The 20808-nt window shown below is 36.8% G+C and overlaps 5 protein-coding genes and 1 long non-coding RNA gene across 8 annotated transcripts; 4 read left to right on the top strand and 2 right to left on the bottom strand.

The window, feature by feature from the left end:
• The first annotated feature begins 44 nt into the window (after positions 1-44).
• Positions 45-3915, top strand: LOC122279240 (MTOR-associated protein MEAK7). 3 transcript variants are annotated; one of them, XR_006229534.1, is made up of 8 exons: positions 45-179; positions 261-363; positions 461-565; positions 826-911; positions 1278-1519; positions 1922-2111; positions 2717-2837; positions 2927-3136. XR_006229534.1 is itself a non-coding variant. In XM_043089705.1 (8 exons), the coding sequence occupies exons 1-8, from the start codon at positions 61-63 to the stop codon at positions 3667-3669; spliced, it is 1332 nt and encodes a 443-aa protein (XP_042945639.1). In that variant the 5' UTR covers positions 45-60; the 3' UTR covers positions 3670-3915. The 3 variants fall into 3 exon arrangements, 2 of the variants coding, with proteins under 2 accessions (XP_042945639.1, XP_042945640.1); XM_043089705.1 differs by lacking the exon at positions 2717-2837 and adding an exon at positions 3367-3915 and having other exon boundaries at positions 2992-3175; XM_043089706.1 differs by lacking the exon at positions 2717-2837.
• A 2544-nt stretch (positions 3916-6459) lies between these two features.
• Positions 6460-7897, top strand: LOC122279242 (secoisolariciresinol dehydrogenase-like). The gene is made up of 2 exons (XM_043089707.1): positions 6460-6616; positions 7059-7897. The coding sequence occupies exons 1-2, from the start codon at positions 6576-6578 to the stop codon at positions 7846-7848; spliced, it is 831 nt and encodes a 276-aa protein (XP_042945641.1). The 5' UTR covers positions 6460-6575; the 3' UTR covers positions 7849-7897.
• Positions 7898-11706: 3809 nt separating this feature from the next.
• Positions 11707-12592, bottom strand: LOC122279244. The gene is made up of 2 exons (XR_006229535.1): positions 12454-12592; positions 11707-12371 (listed from the first exon to the last, which is right to left on the bottom strand). It is a non-coding gene; the product is annotated as an uncharacterized LOC122279244 (long non-coding RNA).
• On the top strand, positions 11993-13260 carry LOC122279243 (tropinone reductase-like 1). The gene is made up of 2 exons (XM_043089708.1): positions 11993-12126; positions 12207-13260. The coding sequence occupies exons 1-2, from the start codon at positions 12089-12091 to the stop codon at positions 12994-12996; spliced, it is 828 nt and encodes a 275-aa protein (XP_042945642.1). The 5' UTR covers positions 11993-12088; the 3' UTR covers positions 12997-13260.
• Positions 13261-16864: 3604 nt separating this feature from the next.
• On the top strand, positions 16865-18386 carry LOC122280069 (tropinone reductase-like 2). Its single transcript, XM_043091021.1, has 2 exons — positions 16865-17012; positions 17251-18386. The coding sequence occupies exons 1-2, from the start codon at positions 17002-17004 to the stop codon at positions 18041-18043; spliced, it is 804 nt and encodes a 267-aa protein (XP_042946955.1). The 5' UTR covers positions 16865-17001; the 3' UTR covers positions 18044-18386.
• A 288-nt stretch (positions 18387-18674) lies between these two features.
• Positions 18675-20573, bottom strand: LOC122280068 (secoisolariciresinol dehydrogenase-like). Its single transcript, XM_043091020.1, has 2 exons — positions 20416-20573; positions 18675-19663 (listed from the first exon to the last, which is right to left on the bottom strand). Exons 1-2 carry the CDS (start codon positions 20517-20519, stop codon positions 18874-18876), a joined length of 894 nt encoding a protein of 297 aa, XP_042946954.1. The 5' UTR covers positions 20520-20573; the 3' UTR covers positions 18675-18873.
• Positions 20574-20808: the final 235 nt, after the last annotated feature.

Raw genomic sequence — 20808 nt, 5'->3', positions numbered from 1 at the left:
AAATAACGCAAAAGACAAGGACAAAATCAGAAAGCTATACAAGAAACCGAACAAAAATCAATGTCTATATATATCAAAGAAACGGAGAGACAAGGAAACCGGTTCAAAGATCAAAGCAAGCAAGCAATGGGCAATGCTCAGTCACCTCCCGCGGATTCGCGCTTCGCTTCTGCCTCCAGGTCTCTCTCTCTCCGTCTCTCCACACATATTTATACATATATATTTATCTAGTTTTAACTGAGTTCGTTGATTAATTGTAGAGCTTTCACCAAAAATGAACTCGAAAACCTCAGATCCTTGTTCCTGTCTCTGGCTGCCCAATCACAGACCAATGGGCATTTCATCACTCCCTCTGTTTTCAAGGTCCGCTTTCTACACTTGCTCCTTCGCTTTCCTCGATTCGATTCCCAAATTATTCCCTTCTCTAGAGCGTTCCTGATTGTTGCTCATTCTCTCTCAGACGTATTTCGGACATCGTGATCCTCTGGGTGACCGAATGTTCGATTTAGTCTCCCAGCAACGCAAGGATCAACGCCTCACCTTTCATGATCTCGTTATTGCGAAAGTAAGTTCCATTTTTAAGTCTTGAAGGACAATTGTGAATTTCCATTCTCTTTCAAGTGCGGAAACTTAGTCATCTAATTTACCAAAGAAAATTGCAAATGACCACTTCCAGACGAAAGTAAAATTGCTTCCATTAGCAATCAACCTTCTGATACAGCCCCTTGCCGTTCCAATTACTCTCAAATTAACAGCATGTAAACATCTGTGATTGGATATTGCATTGTGTTTATGGATGTATTGATGGCTTAATGTGTATTGTAGGCGACTTATGAGAAAGGATCGAAAGATGAGATTGAAGAGTTCATTTACCATTTAGTAGACGTATCAGGCGATGACATTTTGGGAAGGTAGAGTTTTCTACATGTTTGGTACTTCTAGGTTCAGTTTCTTTACTCAGATTAAATTAGCCTTGTACTTGACAGTTAAATTATAGCTGACGGCGCAAACTATCAAAACTTAGTAGTTTAGGGTGTTAATTTGCCAATTTTATTCGTTTAGGGTGTGGATTGAGAAAAAAGGGGGTAAATTGGGGATGCAAAATGTAATTTTCCCATACATTTATATAAGTGCTTCTTAGATTTTTTAAGTTTAATCATGATGAACTTAACTTAGATAAATGGGAGCGTAATGCTATAAAACTTTTAGACTTTTAGACGGCTGCTTTGTGCACTTCAGTTTTTGGGTCTGTTTTGATGTGTATCATTTTGGGACAGGTCTGATCTGAAATCTGTTTTAAGTGCAATGTGTGAGACTATATTCTCCGAGAAAGATACTGAACTTGGATTGAGTTCACATAAGGACATTGCAGATATATTTCTTAATGCTGCAACGTTTTCAAAGCATGTTGATGGAAGTGCTGAAAAGAGTATGTCTTTTGAAGATTTCAGAAATTGGTGTACTCTTCTCCCATCTGTCAGGAAGTTCCTTGGAAGTTTGTTAATGCCACCTGATCCAGGTTTTCTGCTTATCTTTAGACATTTATCTTTCTTATTGCCATTTCTTCTAGTTTTACTGTTTCGTTATATAGCACAGTCTGTATATTCATGTGGTGAACTGAAACTAAAATAATGAGTTGTTTGTTGTCTTGGAGAAACACGCTACAAATTGCTAAAACCATGTTTGAAGAAATCATCTCACCCCCCCCCCCCCCCCCCCCCCCAAAAAAAATAAAAAATAAAAAAACACTTTTGTCAATTGTTAATCAACTACTTATGTCACAAAAATTGTTGGATCTAATAATATTTAGTTCTGTATATTTCAGATCCTGGATTAGTGTAGGAGAATATACACTAAACTGTCACGATTCTTTTCTTTTGACATCTCAGAAAAGCTTATTTTCCACCCTTTTGTGGTGTAGGGAAACTGGGGTCTCAAGTTCCTTGTCTACTGCATCAGGAGAGTGTTGATCCTAACACGATCCTATTGAGGAAGGAATATGCTTGGCATATAGGAGGAGCCCTTTCGCAGCCAGAGCTGGAGGAATGGGAACTTTTATACCATAGTGCTTATGATGGCCAAAGTTTCAACACATTCCTGGGCAACATATCGTGAGTGACATATTTTTCTCACTTAATTAGCCACTAACTATGTGGATCTTATTAAATTTATCTTATTGGATTAGCCGATACCAAATTATATTCCTATATCTTGTGAGTTGAGTTTGTTTTTCACTCTGAGGTCAGTTTGTTTTGAGTCCAAAATTTGGCGTCTGAGGTGCAATATATACTTCTTTCAGAAGGATAAACTATGTACCATAAATTGTTCACCAGCTGGCCATCTCTCTGCCAAGCTTTTTATTTAATTTTGTTTGCTTAGCTTGTGAGGATCAGCTACTGCTGCTGCTTTTATTTTTAGGGATTGGCATCATGTCTTCTCTTGTACATGATGATGCTAATTTTGGTCCAATTACAATTGCAATAATTGAAGAAATATGCTCCAAACATGGTCTTTCTCATGTGCTGTGTACTAAACAAGCAAAAAATATCTATAAACTATATGAAGAAAAACAATGAGGGTGGGGAATTCATGTGTTCTGCACCAACACTCGGGTTGGGTTTTGATGTTGAGCCGTTGAACACTTGAGAAGTCATGGGAACATGTTGTGATGCTTTTATAAAGGCCAAGAAAACATCATCAACCTTTATATCAACAGCAAGGAGGCTATCGTGCTTGTCCTCCCATTCAGGCTGATTCTCAACACGAAGCATGCTTAAATGAAGCAACTATTATCCCATGAGATGTTCTCAAAGTTGGTGTCAACACCTATCCATCAAGTAAAGAGCTCTTCGTTAATAAAGATATTGATGTCAATCTACAGTGTGTTGGAAATCCAAATGCTAAATGTTTTCTCTTTTTGTTTCAGCTTCTAGGTTGCTGCTCTATTTTTTAAGTGGGAGTTGAAAGGGTAATTTTTCAATTGAACTGCAGAAATGATGATGGCCCGACTGTGTTGATTATTATGGATAAAGAGGGCCACATATATGGAGGTTATGCTTCTAAGCGTTGGGAGAGGCATGGTGATTTCTATGGAGACATGAAATCTTTTCTTTTTCAGCTATATCCAAAGGCATCCACATTCAGGCCTAGTGGAGCAAACAAGAATATACAGTGGGTAAGTTTCTATGGGCCTTTTTTTTCTCTCAAAATGATTATTGTTGGAGGAGTGCTTAAATGTGTTAAATGATTGGGTGATGACATTACATGTGACACAGAAACCAGATGTATCTCAGAAGTTTCTTTGCATTTAGTTGTTTCCATAGTCAAATAATACTCTTAAGGTCTTGAATGTCCACATATCTGCAGTGTGCCGTGAATTTCAGTTCAGAGGACATCCCAAATGGCATTGGTTTTGGGGGACGAGTGAATCACTTTGGTCTCTTTCTCTCTGCAACCTTCGATCAGGGGCATACATTCAACTGTACCACATTTAGTAGTCCTTGCCTTTCTAAGACCAGTCAAATATGCCCAGAAGTGATAGAATGCTGGAGGGTTGTCCCAAAAGGTGCACAGAGAAGGCATAATGCTGTCAAAGGTACTGTATTAGAAAGGTTTAAGGAAGATCGCCATATGCTCAACATGGTTGGGCTTGCAAATTCTAGCGAGTGATCTATCTGGTTATGCACCTTCTAGCTGGCTTCTATAATCAGAGATAAAATATCATCTAGGATTTGTATTCGAAATCTTTCTTTCAATGTCATAATATTTCCTGTTTCTAATGTTGTTGCTCTGGAAAGCTTGTCACACATATTTGGCAGATCTGTAAGTACTTTTAGGTACAATTGAAGATTCTATTCAGAAGATGCGGTAGAGTTCATGCCTCTTGAATAGATTTGGGGGGTACCATTGGGAAGATTCGAAGTGCCTTCTGTACCCTGTGCATTTGATCCTAAGCCTTCAAACTGTGCCTAAAAATGTTCAATTTTTTGTGCCAACCCACAGCGCATCAGATGACCGGTGCTTTCCACCGCAAATATTAAAGGTATTATGATTGCAGCATCTTTGTATTGCTTATTAAAAAAATAACGATTGGAATATCTTTCTAGAGAGATTGAATCTTTGATTTTTTTCTTTCTTGATAAGTAAACCATTATATTGATATGAATAGGCATAGCCCAAGTATACAAGATAGTATACAAAAGGTAACACCTATTTAGGAAGAGGAAATAGAAACTAGAAATTCATGAAAATTGAGGCTATGAAAATCTACAGCTGTGACCCATAGGAAAAGAGTGCTGACAAAAAATAATCTAAGTTTTTCTAATGAACACTCTTTGTCATCAAACGTTTGGTCATTTCGCCCCTTCCATAGGCACCACAGAATATAATATTGGAACCATTTTCCACACCGCTGATATTTGTGGGAGACCTCATAGATTGGTCCAACTGGCCATGAGCTCAATCATTGTGGCAGGCATCACCCAAGCAAGCTCTAGCCTGTTGAACACTTCATTCCATAAGGTTCTAGTGACCTCACAATGCAACAGCAAGTGATCCACAGTTTCACCAGTTTCCTACACATGCAACACCCCTCTACTATGATCACCCATCATTTCCGTAAGTTGTCCAATGTCAAGATCTTACCCAATGTTGCTGCCCATACAAAAAATGCCGCTTTGGGAGGTGCCTTATTTCGCCAAATTCTTTTCCATGGGAAGTTAGTGTTTTGTGGTTTTGTGAGTCTTATAAAAAGAACGGACCTAGAATATACCTTTACTGGTGGTTATCCACCACATCTTATCAGCGGCTTGTGTTCTCGGTATCATGGTGTATAGAAGACCAAAAAACTCTTCAATGCTGCCAACTTCTCAATCTTGAGCCGTCCTGGTGAAATTTATGTTCCATCGGACTAGGTTCCCATAGAACTCTATACAATCAGCCACTGATGCATCTATCTTACATGTTAATCTTTGATTTCTTCACTGACCTTTGCGAAAATAATTGTGCAAGTTGCATCTTTGTGTTAGTTAATTTTCTTTTACATGTGAAACACGGGAAACTGATTGTGCAAGTTCCATTAATTGTTGTTCCAAAACGATTGAGATTTCCTGGAGTTATTAGCTGAACTCTAGGCTTTGGAATAACATTAAAAAAAAAAAAAAAGAAAAAAAAAAAAAAAGAAAGAAGGATGGACACCCCATGCTTTGTGCACAACCATTAGGCCAAAAATATTGTACTGTTTATTCCTGTTTCGACAGTACATTTTTTTTTTTTGCCATGTCCGTATAATGGCGTGCACAACAGCCCGTGAATATCACGACTCGTATTCACTATTGAAGATTTACCTACTCTCTATATATTTTATTTTGATAAATAATTTACCTACTTTCTATATATATTTTTTATTAATCAATATCCTAATTCCTGAAATTGGACAACATGTAGAAAGGGGGCGTGAATATCATGACTCATAATGTGCACTCATTCCCCTTATCACAAGGGGGTTATGAAGTGGCACTTCATGGACTTTGATAGCTGGCCAGACGGGGGTTACAATTATTTAGGCTATTTAATAATTTATACCATCCTTCCTTCTTAGAGTGTGTCATTCTTTAAAGTCACAGCATTTAGAGTGTGAAATTTGAAAGTGTTGTCTTGATTTTACCACATGGCACACTCCACCGTATGATGATTTCGGACAAACGACACCCATGATAAAATTTGTGGAACAACTGCATCCAATACAAGACTAGTCAATAGTCTAATATTTCTAACACACAAATATCATGAAGAAAGTTCAAAAAGTGTGGAATGAGAGCTGGTCTGCGGGCCCGTGGGGTTGGTGAGGGAAGAATAAGAGCACTAAAAATTGTGAAGTGTGGTGTGGAACGTGGAATAATGAGTAACATACACGTTTCTTTTTTTCTTTCAAATGGTGATCCAAGACAGTCAAGAAAAATGGCTTCTATAGTGAATCTATGATTCAGCGGAAAGAAGCACGAGGAAAGATTTCAAGTAGTGAGTCTAGAGAACCAGTGCGGCACTCTCTCTCGCACCAACTAGGAGGTTCACGTTTTCGACTAGGAAAATGAGCTAGATTTGTATTTCAACAAGTGAGTCTATAGAAATCAAAATGAGATGATCTGATTAAAAATTGTATTCTTCCAACATCCTCATGATTCCTCAGTGTCAAAATGGATAAATGTAAATCACAGATCTTGTAGCTAATATAATCATCCAATATGAAATATTTTCTGTTAAAATCCTCGCTTTATACATTGAAGTTTTTTTAAAAAAAGAAAAAAGAGTGGAGTCAAACTCTTTCCCTAGTCAATTGTGGAGGCCAGTCATGTGAGAATACAACTCCACGTTCCATGGAAGTTTAACGCGTTGCAACAAAAAAAGCGCGCACACGTATACATGAACATGGGACGGGGACATTTTTCTACCGCCACCGATCATATTCTCTCCTTATAAAATGCCCACAAGAAAAACATCTTCACATTAAAACCCACCCCCCTCTCTCTCTCTCTCTCTCTAAGTCTCAAAGACGCAAACAATATTGTAATCAAGATATGAAGGGCGCTAATTCCTTGCTATCTCCCATTGCAAAGAGGTATGTTAAGCTGTTAGCTGTCGGTGTCTACATCCAGTAGTCACAAAATGTTACTGTTTCTTTTATCTTGAACACAACCGAGTCCTTATATATTTACTATAGCTTTGTTCATCAGATGTTGAAGCTCATGGAGTCATTTAATATATATATATATATATATATGTATATATATATATACATATATATATATATATATATATATATTTCTTAATTTGAATACAGGAATAATTCAAGTCAATATAATCAGTGTTAATTAATTAACCTCACTTCTTAAACTGGTACTAGCCGGCTACTCAGTTTTTCAAGTCAAGACTTGAATGATTAAATATAGTATATGATCTCTTTGATCTTTTAGACCATGGAAGTATAGCTCTGTTCAAACTTCAATTTCTAAAACTAACATAACATAAAAACATCGAAGTAATTTTGATTCTGCACACAGATTAGCAGGTAAGGTGGCCTTGATAACCGGAGGTTCTAGTGGAATTGGTGAGAGCACTGCAAGGCTGTTTGCTCACCATGGTGCTAAGGTCATCATTGCCGATATCCAAGATGAGCTTGGTCACGACATAGCTAGCACCAATGTCGATGCCATTTCCTATGTTCGTTGTGATGTCACTAGGGAGTCGGATGTCGAGAATGCTGTCAATATTGCAGTCTCAAAGCATGGCAGACTCGACATAATGTTCAACAACGCAGGGTGTTCGGATCCGGCAGAGGGGAAAATTACAACCTTCGAACAAGAGGCCTTCAACAAAGTTATTAGCTTGAACGTGTTGGGATCATTCCTGGGGGCCAAACATGCAGCCAAAGTAATGATTCCGGCAAAAAGGGGAAACATTTTATTCAATGCAAGCTATGCATCAGTGTCACATGGAGCAACCTCGCACATCTACACGGCATCGAAGCATGCACTGGTAGGACTAACCAAGAATTTGTGCGTGGAGTTGGGGCAATATGGAATTAGAGTAAATTGCATATCACCATTTGGTGTGGCCACACCTATGACAATGATGGGGGCGGGAGTAGGTAAGAAGGAAATAGAAGATTTAATATCCTCAGCAGCAAATTTGAAAGGGACAGTTTTGCAAGCAAGCGATGTGGCCAAGGCAGCATTGTTTTTAGCGAGTGATGAGTCTAGCTACGTGAGTGGGCTTAACCTAATCGTGGACGGCGGTTATAGTACGACCAATATAGCCATTGCAGAGAGCAAACGAAAGATGTTTACTTGAGAACCTAATGACATATTATTTGATAATTAAAGCTATTGTCTCCGAGTAATTTTCTGTTCTGTTTGTTTAAGCATGCTGCATGCATGCAGTCCCAATTGTCATATGTCATTTGTAGGTTGAATCTAAATACCCTCCCATGAAACCAAACTTCATGGGGATGATCCGAAGCAACGCAGTTCTATGAATAATGCTAATTTGCTGATAGCCAAAAGGGCTGCTAAATGCACTCTAATTCTTCATTGTTCAATGGTAAGAGCACTGGTATCGGTCTCTTCAAAATGAATGAATCTTCAAAATTTGAAGAGATTTGGAGTTAAAACACTGGCATTGGATTCAGTAAACCATGAAAGCTCAAACTTTGAGCTACAATATATTTACTTTCATCTTCATATTTGAAGGTCCATTGTTTATAGTCTATCCCATTATTTTATTGAAAAATCCTTCCTCCAACCGCTTTTTCCCTTTTCGCCTGTGATTTCGTTTCTTCTCCCAGACCCTTTCTCATCTTCTCTCTTTCTTCCCTCCCAACAACCTTTGAATCTATTTTAACATTTTTCCTTTTTCTTTTAATCTCATTCCTTTCCTTCTCCATTTCTATCTCCCATCTCTTCTCGACTTAAGAGTGTTAAACAAGTAGGTGAAACCCTATCTCCAGCTCAGTTCAAGGTCCATTTCCGTCGAACATGACCCAAGACGTAGAGATGAATGAGTTACCAACTCCCTCTAATTAAGCTTCTTCCTCTCCTCCATCAACTCTCCACCGTAAGATCATCCTCTACATACCTGTAAAGTATATTATATGTATTTTGGGTCTAAATATCCGTTCTTCTTGTTAAATTTCTAAAAGTGGTTAGTTGGGTTTGATTGCATCTTCATACTCGAGATTTGGTGTTGAAGTTTGAATGTCTAATTTGGATTGAGCGAAATCTGTATTTTATGGGTAATGCTTCAGATTTAAAGGAGATTGCGTCTCTCATTGACTAGTGCATATGCCTGTGAGGTCCAACGAATTGTGCGTGTGGTTTGACTCACCATGGCGCTAAGGCGGAAGTTAAATGCGCATGTTCTTTCTGCCTTCCTCAATTTCGCTATCACCTCGAGATTTGAGTTGCACAATCGGTTGTCCTCGTATCTTCTGAAGGTAACATTGGAGGCCTTGTGATTTTGGTTCTTCTTGAAGTTCCTGTTCTCAATAAGATGATTGCTTTCCTTTTTTTTTTTTTTTTTTTAAATAAAAGGCACTTCAACTATTGAGGATTGGTTGTCATCATGACATGGATGTTGACACTACAACATCCACAACTCAAACCCCCTAGAAAACACTCATTACTAGAGCTGGAGATTTAATGCTATTTGCTCATCCCAATATTTATGATTGATCAAAACAGATACAATGAGGTAATATTAATAGATTGAGGTGTTGAAAAGAAATAAACTTAGACACATGGTGTAAAACATATCATTGTTGTCTCTCAAGCAAAAGCTTGTGCCTCATCAAGCATCGCTCGACTGAAGAAGCTGAACAGGAGAACTGTTGATGTCCTAACATCCATGCTGCACTTCTATTATCTCTTTGCTATGAGCTCACCGAAGATCTTACTGAAATTAAAGGGTAAGTTTTCCTATGTCATGAATACTTGATTCTCATCGATCAATGTTCTATATTTGTAATTGAGCCAAAGATGTAATGGATTGAATGTGCCTATTGCATGTCTTATATAAATCCAATGTATCACTAAGACACACTTGCATTAACAGTAGCCTTCTTACTTATCAAAAAAATGTATATCCTTTGTAATTTTGATAGGCTTAAAGTGATTCTACTAGTTTTCTTTGGGCCATTTCTTTGTTTTTTCCCCTCCTCCTTAAGTATTTGCTTGTTTATAATTATGACATGTTTCTACATGCTATTATGATTTCTCTTCCTTAGGGTATATTCTTGTTGTATCAGTGTAGAATTGATATTAGCAGGACATTTAAATCCATACTTTAGTATAAATTCTTAACCATAATGATGAATTTTAATTAATGTTAGATATAACTCTTATGAATTTACTGGTCCATATTTGACTGACATTTTAACTGTTAAATATTTGACATTTTCTTTGTATTGTACCTCAGCTAGATGTTCATTATCTTTATCTTGATGCAGCAACTGATTCTAGTATTGGACTTAACCCAACTCTTTTGGAGGTTTTAGCTGCAATTGGCAGCAAGGATCTCGGTTAGCTTGGGTCAAAGTTGGATTTGATACATTTTTATATCTATTGTTTGCTTCATTTTCAGAACCATTTGTGGTGGTGGATAAAGCATATTGTTGAAATGAGATTTATTTTGTGGTCTGCAGAATGTATGCTTAAGAATAAATTGGTCTGTATTAAGATCTGATTTGTTAATTTGGTCTGTATTAAGAATAAGTTGGTCTGTATTAAGATCTGAAATAGGGTTTGCTTGGTCTGTATGCTCTATGGTCTGCTATGTATTTGTTTCTAATACCATAGGCTAAAATCTATGCAAATATTTTTCAATTTCATGCATGCGGTATCTCATAAAGTGTAGAAATGTGTGCTTTTGACCAGTATTCCAAAAACAAATATCATCTTATAATAATAATTTAAGTATTAAATTAAATTATTAAATAGTATATGATTAGTGTAATTGTAAAATATGAAAAAAAAATTAAAATAGTATTATTAAAAAAATAATATTATATTATTATTTTGATAAACCTAATGACTAATTTAATGTAGAGTTATGGCCATGAAGGTTTTATATATATCATCAAATTTTAAATATTGACTTTGATAAAACAATGACAAAACTCTAAATGCATAGCTTGATACCCAAGGTACATTAATTTGACCAAAACAAAAAATTGAATAAGTCGTGACAGGCAATTTCATTACGGCTGACGATGGAATCGAGGCTACTAGCCTCTCAATAAGAGAGCCTTGTTTACATTCGGCTTCCGTATTCACATGAATGACATCTCTTGTTGTCTTTGTCTTATCCAGACTTCATATGCTAAAATTCGCTTCCCTTTTGCATCACTTTCAACGGCAGAAAGCTTGAACAAAAAACTATTTACCGGCGTCTGTATCAAGTAAACTTGCAACACTGAGATACCGGAGTTGTTTTCTCGCCGGTAAATAAACGCCAGTAAAAAGACTTCGATGTTTCCGGCATTTCTTGGCCGCCGGCAATAGCTTACTTTTCTGTATTCAACTAAAATAGACTTTGTCTAGGAACATTAAAATAGTCCTCATCAGCCTCTGACGGTCACAGAAAAAAACTTTTTAACTTCCAAAGTACGAAAGTACAAAAAAAAAAAAAAGATGAGAGTCTCACCCTCTTTAAACTACATCCCGATAAAAGTTGGGATTGAATAATTTAGAGATCTTGTTAGACTATGTACCACGGATTCGTAAACAATTGCTTGTTGTTTGTCAGAATGTGTTTAGTCTTCCCCTGATGTTGTGGCATTACCTAGCATTATTCATTACTATATGAGCAATGGGACTGCCCTTGTCTTCTGCTAGGAATAAAATAAAAAAAGACAACTTTGAACGAGTCATTTCGATTCTAGCTGATAGGCAACAAATTCAGTTTTTTTTAATGCTTTCTTTGACCACGCACCACCACCACTGATCCAGCAAAAAGGGAATTTATAAACACTGCAAAATGTTGGTCGTGGAATTGATGAAGTAGAAAAGCAGAGAGACAGAAGATGCTAAGGAATTTTCTATATATTGATGAAAAACTATATGCGTGCAGTGTGGTCACTAGCTCTATATATAGTAAGTACAGTACTGTAAAAGAATGAAGCAGAAAAAGAGATAAAGAATCTTTCTAACAAACTTTGCAGAAGATGCTAACAGAATGCTAGCATTTTTTATTTCTAGAAACATCTTGTGATTGCATGATTGGCTGATTATTTGGATGATTCATGGCATCTTGCTGTGATGAGGTAGCTGGCACGGTGTGCTGCTGTGATGACTGTATTGCTTGATTTAATACAAAATATAAAAACAGAGTCCGTGTGATCATTTTCTCACTGTTAACGTTGCATAGTTGTTTCTTCAAGCAACTAACATGTGAACACGATTTTTCTAATTCGAATTATTTTGGTCTTCATCCTATTAAAATCCTAAACAACATTACGGATTGAGCATCAGAATCACCTCCAAGAATTTCTTCCATAGTTCAATACCCTTTTGGCTTCCCAGTTTTTGAGGTGAAGATGAGTGCCACTTCTTCAATCGCGCCCACTTACAAAAGGTAAAGGTAATTAATTAATTAAATTTTATTTTTTTCGTCAGTTAATGGTACTAGATCTAATTTTCTAATGATTTACTCAGGCTAGAGGGAAAGGTTGCAATTATCACTGGAGGAGCAAGTGGGATTGGAGCAAGTGCAGCGCAGCTATTCCACGAACAGGGTGCCAAAGTTGTCATAGCCGATATCCAAGACGACCTTGGCCAAGCCATTGCCAACAAGCTAGGTGAAGATGTCTGCTACGTACACTGCGACGTGACAAAAGAAGACAACGTTAGCAACCTTGTGGACACGACAATCGAAAAACATGGAAAGCTGGACATCATGTACAACAATGCTGGCGTTCTGGATCGCGCGTTTGGGAGCATTCTGGATACCACAAAGGCAGACCTGGACCGATGCGTCGGGGTTAACTTGGGGGGCGCTTTCCTAGGAGCCAAGCATGCTGCAAGAGTCAAGGTCCCCCAACGCAAAGGAGTCATTCTATTTACAGCAAGCGCTTGCACATCAATTGCAGGGCTTTCAACGCACTCTTATGCTGCTTCCAAATATGCAGTGTGGGGTTTAGCCAGGAACTTGGCGTCTGAGCTTGGGCAGTACGGTATAAGAGTGAATTGCGTTTCGCCTTATGCGGTGCTGACAGGCATGAATTCAAAAGGGATGCACGAAGATGTTATTGCGCAGGCAGAAGTGAGAACGAGCCGTTTGGGCAATCTGCAGGGTGAAATTCTCAAGGCAGAGGGAATTGCAAGGGCTGCCCTCTACTTGGCTAGTGACGAGGCCTACTTTGTGAGTGGGCTTAACCTTGTGGTGGATGGTGGGTTCAGTGTGGTCAATCCTACCATGCTCAAGGAACTTAAAATTGTTCCCTAATTTTAGGATAATTTCAGGTTTAATTTATCTCTTGGGGGATGATTTTCATATGGTGATGTTGTATGTCTGTTCCTTTTTTTTTTTCCTAAAACTATTTTTTCTGCCATCGTGGTAAACGAATGTATCATTACAATTTACATTAATATGACACGTGTATGTTTCAACAAGTATAAGGGGTGAATCTGGAGGATGGCCAGCTCGGCCCATGCCTCTTTGGGATTGTTTGTGTCACAGAGTCTGACCCATAATATTAAACAGGCTGATTTTTCGGCCTGACAAGGTTTAGCTTCAAATGGGTGCATGCCACGTCCAGAACAGACCACATCTAAAAAAACTGAGTTAGTTTTAAATTTTAAGGAAAAAAAAATTATATATCTGGGTCAGATCATGTTGGCGAGTTCTAATGACCAGGTCAGATCAGGCCCAAACCCGATTTGGCTGGTCGGGTTGCCTACATGAATCTAAAATGAAGATTACTACACAGCCTCCTATACTACAAATTAAACATGTTTTAATTTTTTTTAATTTAATTTTTATTATATGAATTAAAATTTTCTCTTTATCATTCGTACACTATATATTTATTAGAAAAATAAAATAAAATAAAATAAAATATATGGTACAATGATAGTTATAGAATTTTTTATCTAGGATACCGTCCCGCCTGCAGGGTGGCTGAGTAATCTTAGCATTGTCTTTTTCTACTTAAATTTTAGGTTGGGGGACGTTTTAATTTAATAAAAATTTTATGTATAGTCATTTTTATATATTTTTTTATTTACTCTATTGATATTAATAATTGAGTATTAAGAAAATTAATGTAGTTAATTACATCAATAAAATGTATAAAAAATAGGTAAAAATCAACATTATTAAACCATTTCAAACATCTATACAAGTTACCACTTCTGAATTGATATGTTCAGTCTTTTATTCACTGAAAATTTTTCAACTCAACAGTTTTACACATACATACATGATAAAAAAATAAAAAATAAAGACACACATCAACTGTTGTCAGTTAGTTGATGTCAGTTGATGTACGTGTGGTATAAAATTACTTAGCAGAATAATTCTTATTTATTACAGTAACTACAGATGCGAAAATGCATTTCGGTCCGGATTTTAGACTGTGTTTCAGTAGTGAAGTGAATTTAAATATTCTATAAATAATAAAAAATATATATAAAATAGTACAAAATAATAAAAAATAATGATAAGATCCAGCCAAATCAGCTCTTAATTGTTCCTTAAATTCTAGCAACTCTGCTTGATGGTAGCTTGCAGCTATGTGGATATTAGGTGCAATACTTTTTGAATAAAAACACAGCTTTTGGCCCCGCAGTCAACATTGTAAGCCGACGGAATTAATATCCATAAAGGAAAATAGTATTCCTATAGCCAATCTCTACCGAAATTGTTTACCAAAATTTATTTTAAAATTATTTTTAAACTTAGTGATTAAATAAATATTTTTTAAATGAATATATATTTTTATTTTTTTTAAAATATTTAAATAGCTTAAAAATTATTGAAAGAAAAAGTGAAAAATATAAAAAAAGAGAATTACACTTATCGGTAGAGAATTTCGATAAAAATTATCTGTGTACGTAGTAGGCTCCGTCTATAAATTTCTGACCTTTATATTTTAATAGTTTTCAATATTTTTTATGAAGCTATTTTTTATTTTTTTTTAATTTAGAAAAGATCCAATGATTCAATATGGTCTCAATAATAATAATAATTCATGTAAGCAAATAAGTTCTCCCACGAAAAATGATGATCAACGAACACTCAAGACTTGATGGTCTCAATGTTTGTGATCACACCATGATCAGTTAATATTTTCATGTCGATATTCTTAGTACTATTACTAATGGACACAAAATATCACTAAGAAGTATTAACAATTTAAGAATTTTAATTGGAATGTTACGCTCTATATATATATATTGGAGATTATTATAATTTAACCAATATTTAAATTGGAGATCAAAGAAATAATTTAGGCTCTACCTCCTTTCGGAACGTACCCATTTATTTTATGGAAAATGTTAGGGATACGGAGGATATTAATTATGTATGGGATTCACGTGCCTAACTATGTGGTAGGCTTGCAACCCAGCCTGGTAAAGCCGGTTTTGTAATCGACCCGACCCGCAAGACCACAATTTAGGTGCTAATCCGAACCGACTTGATCCGAACAAAACCAAACCGAGTCGAACCCATATGACCTGACTTCAAAAACAACGTCGTTTTCCATGCAATCAGAAATGAAAACTCACAAATAGATGGCAGCAACAAAAACATATTCACAGAGAGAGGAAATGAGAGAAGTGGTCTTGGCGAAATAGAAGATCCCGAGCTGAGAATGTGAGACACCCCCTAGCCTCGACCTGTCGAGCATCAACTCTTCAATAAGAAGACTGTCACACTACAAAATCCAGCAGCGGCGACGGCGGCAGCAGCTGAGTCTCCCCAAAACACTCTTTAAAACAGCGGCGTCTAGATATGTAAGCCTCTCGGCTGGAAAACCAGAGCATGCTAGAGAGAGAGAGAGAGAGGAGACCAGAATATCTTTCTTTTGATAAAAAAATGAAGTCCCTTTTTGGCTATCTTCAAACCCCTTTGTTTAATGGGCTTTGATCGATCCGAATTTTTCTTGAATTTTTTCATGTTTTTGTTCATGGGGGCTGGTTTCTCTGGTTTTGCAGTATATCAGAATTATGGATTTTGTTCTCCGTCGAAGCTCGGTCTGTTAGTGGCTCTTCTTGGGCTGAGATCGTTGTATTTTGGCCAGAGTACTCGCCGTTCATTGTATTTTGGTTTGGTTTTTGTTCACCTTTTTTGGTTTTGAAACAAACCCGTTTCCTGATTCGGTTGAGTCTTAGGTAAAGGAAATTGCATCCTGGTTGAGCTTCACATACTTGGAGGCTCCGGTTTGAGAAAATTGAAGGTTGCCAGTTGGTTGAATGATAAAATCTAACCCGTCTGTTTTGTCGGATCGATGAACCGATGATTTATAACCCGTCATCTACCAGGTCGATTTGATTCGGGTCACTCGGTTTGTCGGGTCATATGCACAAGCCTACTATGTGGTACCCAACAAAAAGTCCTTCTTCTGTGCTCCATTCGGATTATTGACTAGTCTATAGAGTATATAGCCTGAACTTTCTATTATGATGTCATAAATAGTATTAGAAACAAGTTAAAACTAAAAATGTGAGACTTAAGCCGTGTTACTTACTACAGATGAGTCTAACCAGAACGTTGAAAATTTAAGGAGGGATTATGATATTCTATATGATAAGAAAATAAGATAGATGCAAGTGTATAAGATCCGATATTATTTGAGAATGATAAATTCTTATTTTTTATAATATTTCAATGAGGTTCTAATTGAAGTATTGACTATTTTTTTTAGAATATAAATCATGTAAATTGAATCTTTTATTGAAATGTTACACCTTAATAGCGCTCTTAATATATATATATTTATATATATGGGATTAGTCTTCTTTTATATATGTATATATATAAATAATACTAAATACAGTACACTTTCTTTTTAAAAAAATTATTATTATTAAAAATTTATTTATTTTTAATTTGAATCTCATATTTAACCCTATTATCAATACCTAGCTAATTAAGGAGACGCGTTGCAGTTATAATCTCGATTATGTGGCACAATGACGGCCACATTAACGTACGTGTACATGTGCAAAACCTATCGTGGAAGTAGCATCTGATCTCTAGTCAAAGCAACATTAATGCAGCGCATCCAAGCCGAAAAAAGTGCAGGAAGTACTAGACTTTAATTAAAGCCAATATTAAAAAATGGAATACTCGGCCTATGGCACACAATTCTATTTCCTCGGCCATTTATTGTGAAGAGAATATAAATTGAAGGACTCTATTACATGATTTATCAGTTCACATACTTAATTGCAACGTTGAGATAGATAGTCCTGTAGGTCTCTCTTCCTCCTCTCTACCAGAACAATGGCAAAAAGGTTAGTAATTCTGTGCTTCACATAGTGAGTTATTTTGCGAGTATCCATTTAAATCTGTAACACTTTCCAATATTCTTTTTTAATCTGCGTGTGTTTCCCATGTTGAAACATAACGCTTTGAAGCAAAAATCAGATGATTTGAATGTGGGATTTTGTGGCAATATTGGTATTTTGTGATTATTTCAATATATATATAGTGATCTGTAAACGTCAATAAGATGCATTAATCGATCTTCAGGCTAGATGGCAAAGTAGCAATTATCACTGGAGGTGCAAGTGGGATCGGAGCAAGCGCAGTCCAACTCTTCCATGAACATGGTGCCAAGGTCGTCATTGCTGATATACAAGACAAGCTAGGCCATGACCTCGCCGACAAGATAGGAGAAAATGTCAGTTACATCCATTGCAATGTGTCGAATGAAGATAACGTTCGCAATCTTATTGACACCACCATAGCTAAACATGGACAGCTTGATATAATGTATAGCAACGCCGGCATCATAGACGGAGTCGTTTCGAGAATCCTGGATTGCACAAAGTCAGATATGGAGAGAGTTCTTGGTGTTAATTTGGTGGGTGCTTTCCTATGCGCCAAACATGCTGCAAGGGTCATGATACCACAGCGCAAGGGCTGCATAATATTCACGGCAAGTGCTACAACAGCAATTGCAGGAATATCGAGCCATGCTTATGCAGCATCAAAATGTGGACTTTTGGGGCTATGTAGGAACTTGGCAGTAGAGCTTGGACAATATGGTATAAGAGTAAATTGTGTGTCACCTTATGCCGTGGTAACAGGTATCTCAGGACCCATGAATGAAGCTGATTCCCGCAACCTTGAAATGGCATTAAGTGATACTAGTTTATTGAAGGGTCAAGTGCTAAAGGCAGAAAGTGTGGCAAAGGCTGCACTCTACTTGGCTAGTGATGATGCAAATTATGTGTGTGGTCTCAACCTTCTGGTGGATGGAGGATATAGTGTGGTGAATCCTGTCTTGATGAACTTCATGAATAAGCAATCGGGGAATTAGCTTCTTCTATTGAGTTGTTGATGCTTGTTTTATGGAAAAGTTGAATTTCTCACCATCTGCTATAGCTATATACTGAAAATAAAAGGCGTTCCCCTATGTAGGCGTCAGCCCACAGGTCTTTTTTGCTGGCTTTTCTCAGGCTGGGGGAGCACAAAGCTCAGCAACCAGGGCCAGTGGCATCCTAAGAGCGCGCAGTAGTTGTTGGTCTCCTTTTTATATTTTGTTGTCATGTATTCCAGTAGTACTGTTGATTATAAACGTACTTTCCAATAAATTAGCAGTCGGCCATCTATAGAATTGGTGTAAAAACCATATCTTAATGATCATCCTTTTTCAATATGCATATTGGGATGTCTGTTGGGATCGATCTTCTATTTCTCTAATTTTGTATCTTGGTTAATGGTGTTTTTATTAGTTAAGATAATATAATTGGACGCAAACTCTTAGGTCTAATTAAGCGTCTAGGCTACGTGATGTTTCAACGTGTTGTATTATCCATATAGCCTTGGGTAGTTTTCTATATATAAGAAAATAAGAAATCTCAAGAGTTTGGAGCAGATCATGTAAATTCGTTGGATGAAGACAATAATGAGAGACAGATAATAAAATCATAGGCAAAACACAAATGGGCTTCCTTGGAAATTGAAGTTTTCATTCTCATGTAATGCTCAACGTACTAGCAATTAAAAGACATTTGATATTATATTTCACGCTCATTATTATGTCCAATCCACAGAGGGAGAGAGGGAAAATGCCGCTATCATCATCATCATCATCATAATGTAAGATTTTTCGGTGCCAAAAGGGAAGTACTTAGCGGATTTATATGATCATGGATCGGGGTATTGAAACATGTGAAATGATGGGTTAACAATGCTGAAGCCCCCGTCTATGAGGAGATTGTGTCCACTCACGTACCTGGATTCATCACTTGCTAAATAAAGAGCAGCATTTGCGACATCTTCTGCCTTGAGGGTCACGCCCTTCAGATTGGCAAGCGAATTCATCGTATTCTCAAACGCCTCGTCCTCAAGCCCAACAAATTTTCTTGCCAAAGGTGTCACGAGCGCATACGGTGACAAGCAATTGACCCTAATGCCAAACTGCCCCAGCTCAACCGCTGCATTTTTGGTTAGGCCTAAGACAGCATGCTTTGAGCATGCATATGCATGTGAAGCTGCGCCTCCTACATACGAGCTCACGCTAGCAGTCGAAATGATACAGCCGCTACGGACTGGAATCATGGCCTGCGCCGCATGCTTGATGCCGAGGAAAACGCCGGTCACATTGACGCTAAGAACGCGCTCAAAATCAGACTTCTCGTTATCGATGATGCGTGCCTTGTTCTCGTCAGCAATGCCAGCATTGTTGAACATGATGTCTAGCTTTCCAAAGGTTGCCACAGCTTTTTCAACAGCATTTTTAATTTGGGATTCATCGGTGACATCGCAGTGGACGTAGAGTGAGTTTGAAGGTCCCAAAGCCTGGATGAGTTCATGGCCTAGTTCATCTTGGATGTCGGCGACAACCACACGGGCTCCATGTCGTGCGAACACTTTGGCAGTGCATTCACCAATGCCGCTGGCTCCTCCAGTTATCAGTGCCACCTTTCCCTCTAGCCTACACAATATGGTCATAATTGAAGCACTCATAAATAAAAAATAACAATGATATTCATAAATATTCAAAACATTTTACAATAAATTAATGTTAAATTTTTATTTAAATTTTATATTTCACATTCTGTTCACTTATTATTTATATCAGATTTTCATTGTTTATATTCTGTTTTTACTGTTTATTATTTTTTTTATTTAAGTAGATATTTTTATTTTTAAAATTTAGAGAGAAAATATAATCAGTTTAAATAGGAAAAGCTACTGTACATTACAGATAGCTATTAGCTTCAGTTTTTTATTTTATTAACACCATTAATATTGAAGTGTAAATTAATATAATAAAGAAAATAAGTGGACTAGGGAAAAACAGAAGAAGAAAGAAAAAATGAAGTCAAGCTAAAACAAAAATAAACTTTGGAGAAAATGAATGGCTAATAATTATTTTTATATTTTAAATGTTAACTGATATCGAGAAATTTAAGCTATAACTTTGCTGTAGAAGTACAAAAAATCAAGAGTTTTTCTTTATAAAAAATGGTGCCTGAAAAATTAGCCCAAATGGAAAATACAATAACATGAAAAAATAAAAAAATAAAAGAGATGTGGTGTGTGGAATATTAAGTAAAATTATCCATATGTCGAATATGTTTGCAGATCGTTTCGGGAAATAATGGTAAAGGAAGCTTAGCAAAAACATGATGAAACGCACACAACTGAGGAGTGAAACTTGATTCATGAGCATATTCTACTGACCTTCTTGGCACTTCGGAGACTGTTGAACCAGAGGCCATCGCGCTCTTGCACACGCAGGCAGAGTGTTTGTATTTGGATATTGATTTTGACCGATCCAGGCTCATGAAGGGGAGCGAAACTCCTATTTATTGACAAGAATTTTGCAGCTTTGGGAATACAAGCAGGTGACCATGACCATTAATAAATGATGCAGCACCGAGTAGTGGGGCCAGGAAAAAAAGTAGAAAAAATAAAAAAAGACAAAAGTAGTGGAGTCCACACTCTTGTTAAATAATAAAGTACTGGTACTGACAAGACATCGGCAAGAGTTCAATAATGGATTTATCAATTTTATTTTTATTAAAATTACAAAAAAATTAAAAAAATGTAAGATTTAATTTAATTTTGAGGTAT

The sequence above is a fragment of the Carya illinoinensis genome, chromosome 10, assembly GCF_018687715.1.
Source record: "Carya illinoinensis cultivar Pawnee chromosome 10, C.illinoinensisPawnee_v1, whole genome shotgun sequence".
In the NCBI taxonomy this organism is placed as follows: domain Eukaryota; kingdom Viridiplantae; phylum Streptophyta; class Magnoliopsida; order Fagales; family Juglandaceae; genus Carya; species Carya illinoinensis.
The sequence above is the reverse complement of the archived record's forward strand: the minus strand, read 5'-3'. Positions and strand labels throughout refer to the sequence as shown.

Coding starts and splice junctions, on each gene's coding strand:
- LOC122280068 (XM_043091020.1), bottom strand. CDS start 20,519: ATGAGCCTGGATCGGTCAAAATCAATATCCAAATACAAACACTCTGCC. Junction 19,664..20,415: donor GTCTCCGAAGTGCCAAGAAG/GTCAGTAGAATA, acceptor CATATTGTGTAG/GCTAGAGGGAAAGGTGGCAC.
- LOC122279243 (XM_043089708.1), top strand. CDS start 12,089: ATGAGTGCCACTTCTTCAATCGCGCCCACTTACAAAAG. Junction 12,127..12,206: donor ATCGCGCCCACTTACAAAAG/GTAAAGGTAATT, acceptor TGATTTACTCAG/GCTAGAGGGAAAGGTTGCAA.
- LOC122279242 (XM_043089707.1), top strand. CDS start 6,576: ATGAAGGGCGCTAATTCCTTGCTATCTCCCATTGCAAAGAG. Junction 6,617..7,058: donor CTATCTCCCATTGCAAAGAG/GTATGTTAAGCT, acceptor TTCTGCACACAG/ATTAGCAGGTAAGGTGGCCT.
- LOC122279240 (XM_043089705.1), top strand. CDS start 61: ATGTCTATATATATCAAAGAAACGGAGAGACAAGGAAACCGGTTCAAA. Junction 180..260: donor CGCTTCGCTTCTGCCTCCAG/GTCTCTCTCTCT, acceptor GATTAATTGTAG/AGCTTTCACCAAAAATGAAC. Junction 3,176..3,366: donor CAAACAAGAATATACAGTGG/GTAAGTTTCTAT, acceptor ACATATCTGCAG/TGTGCCGTGAATTTCAGTTC.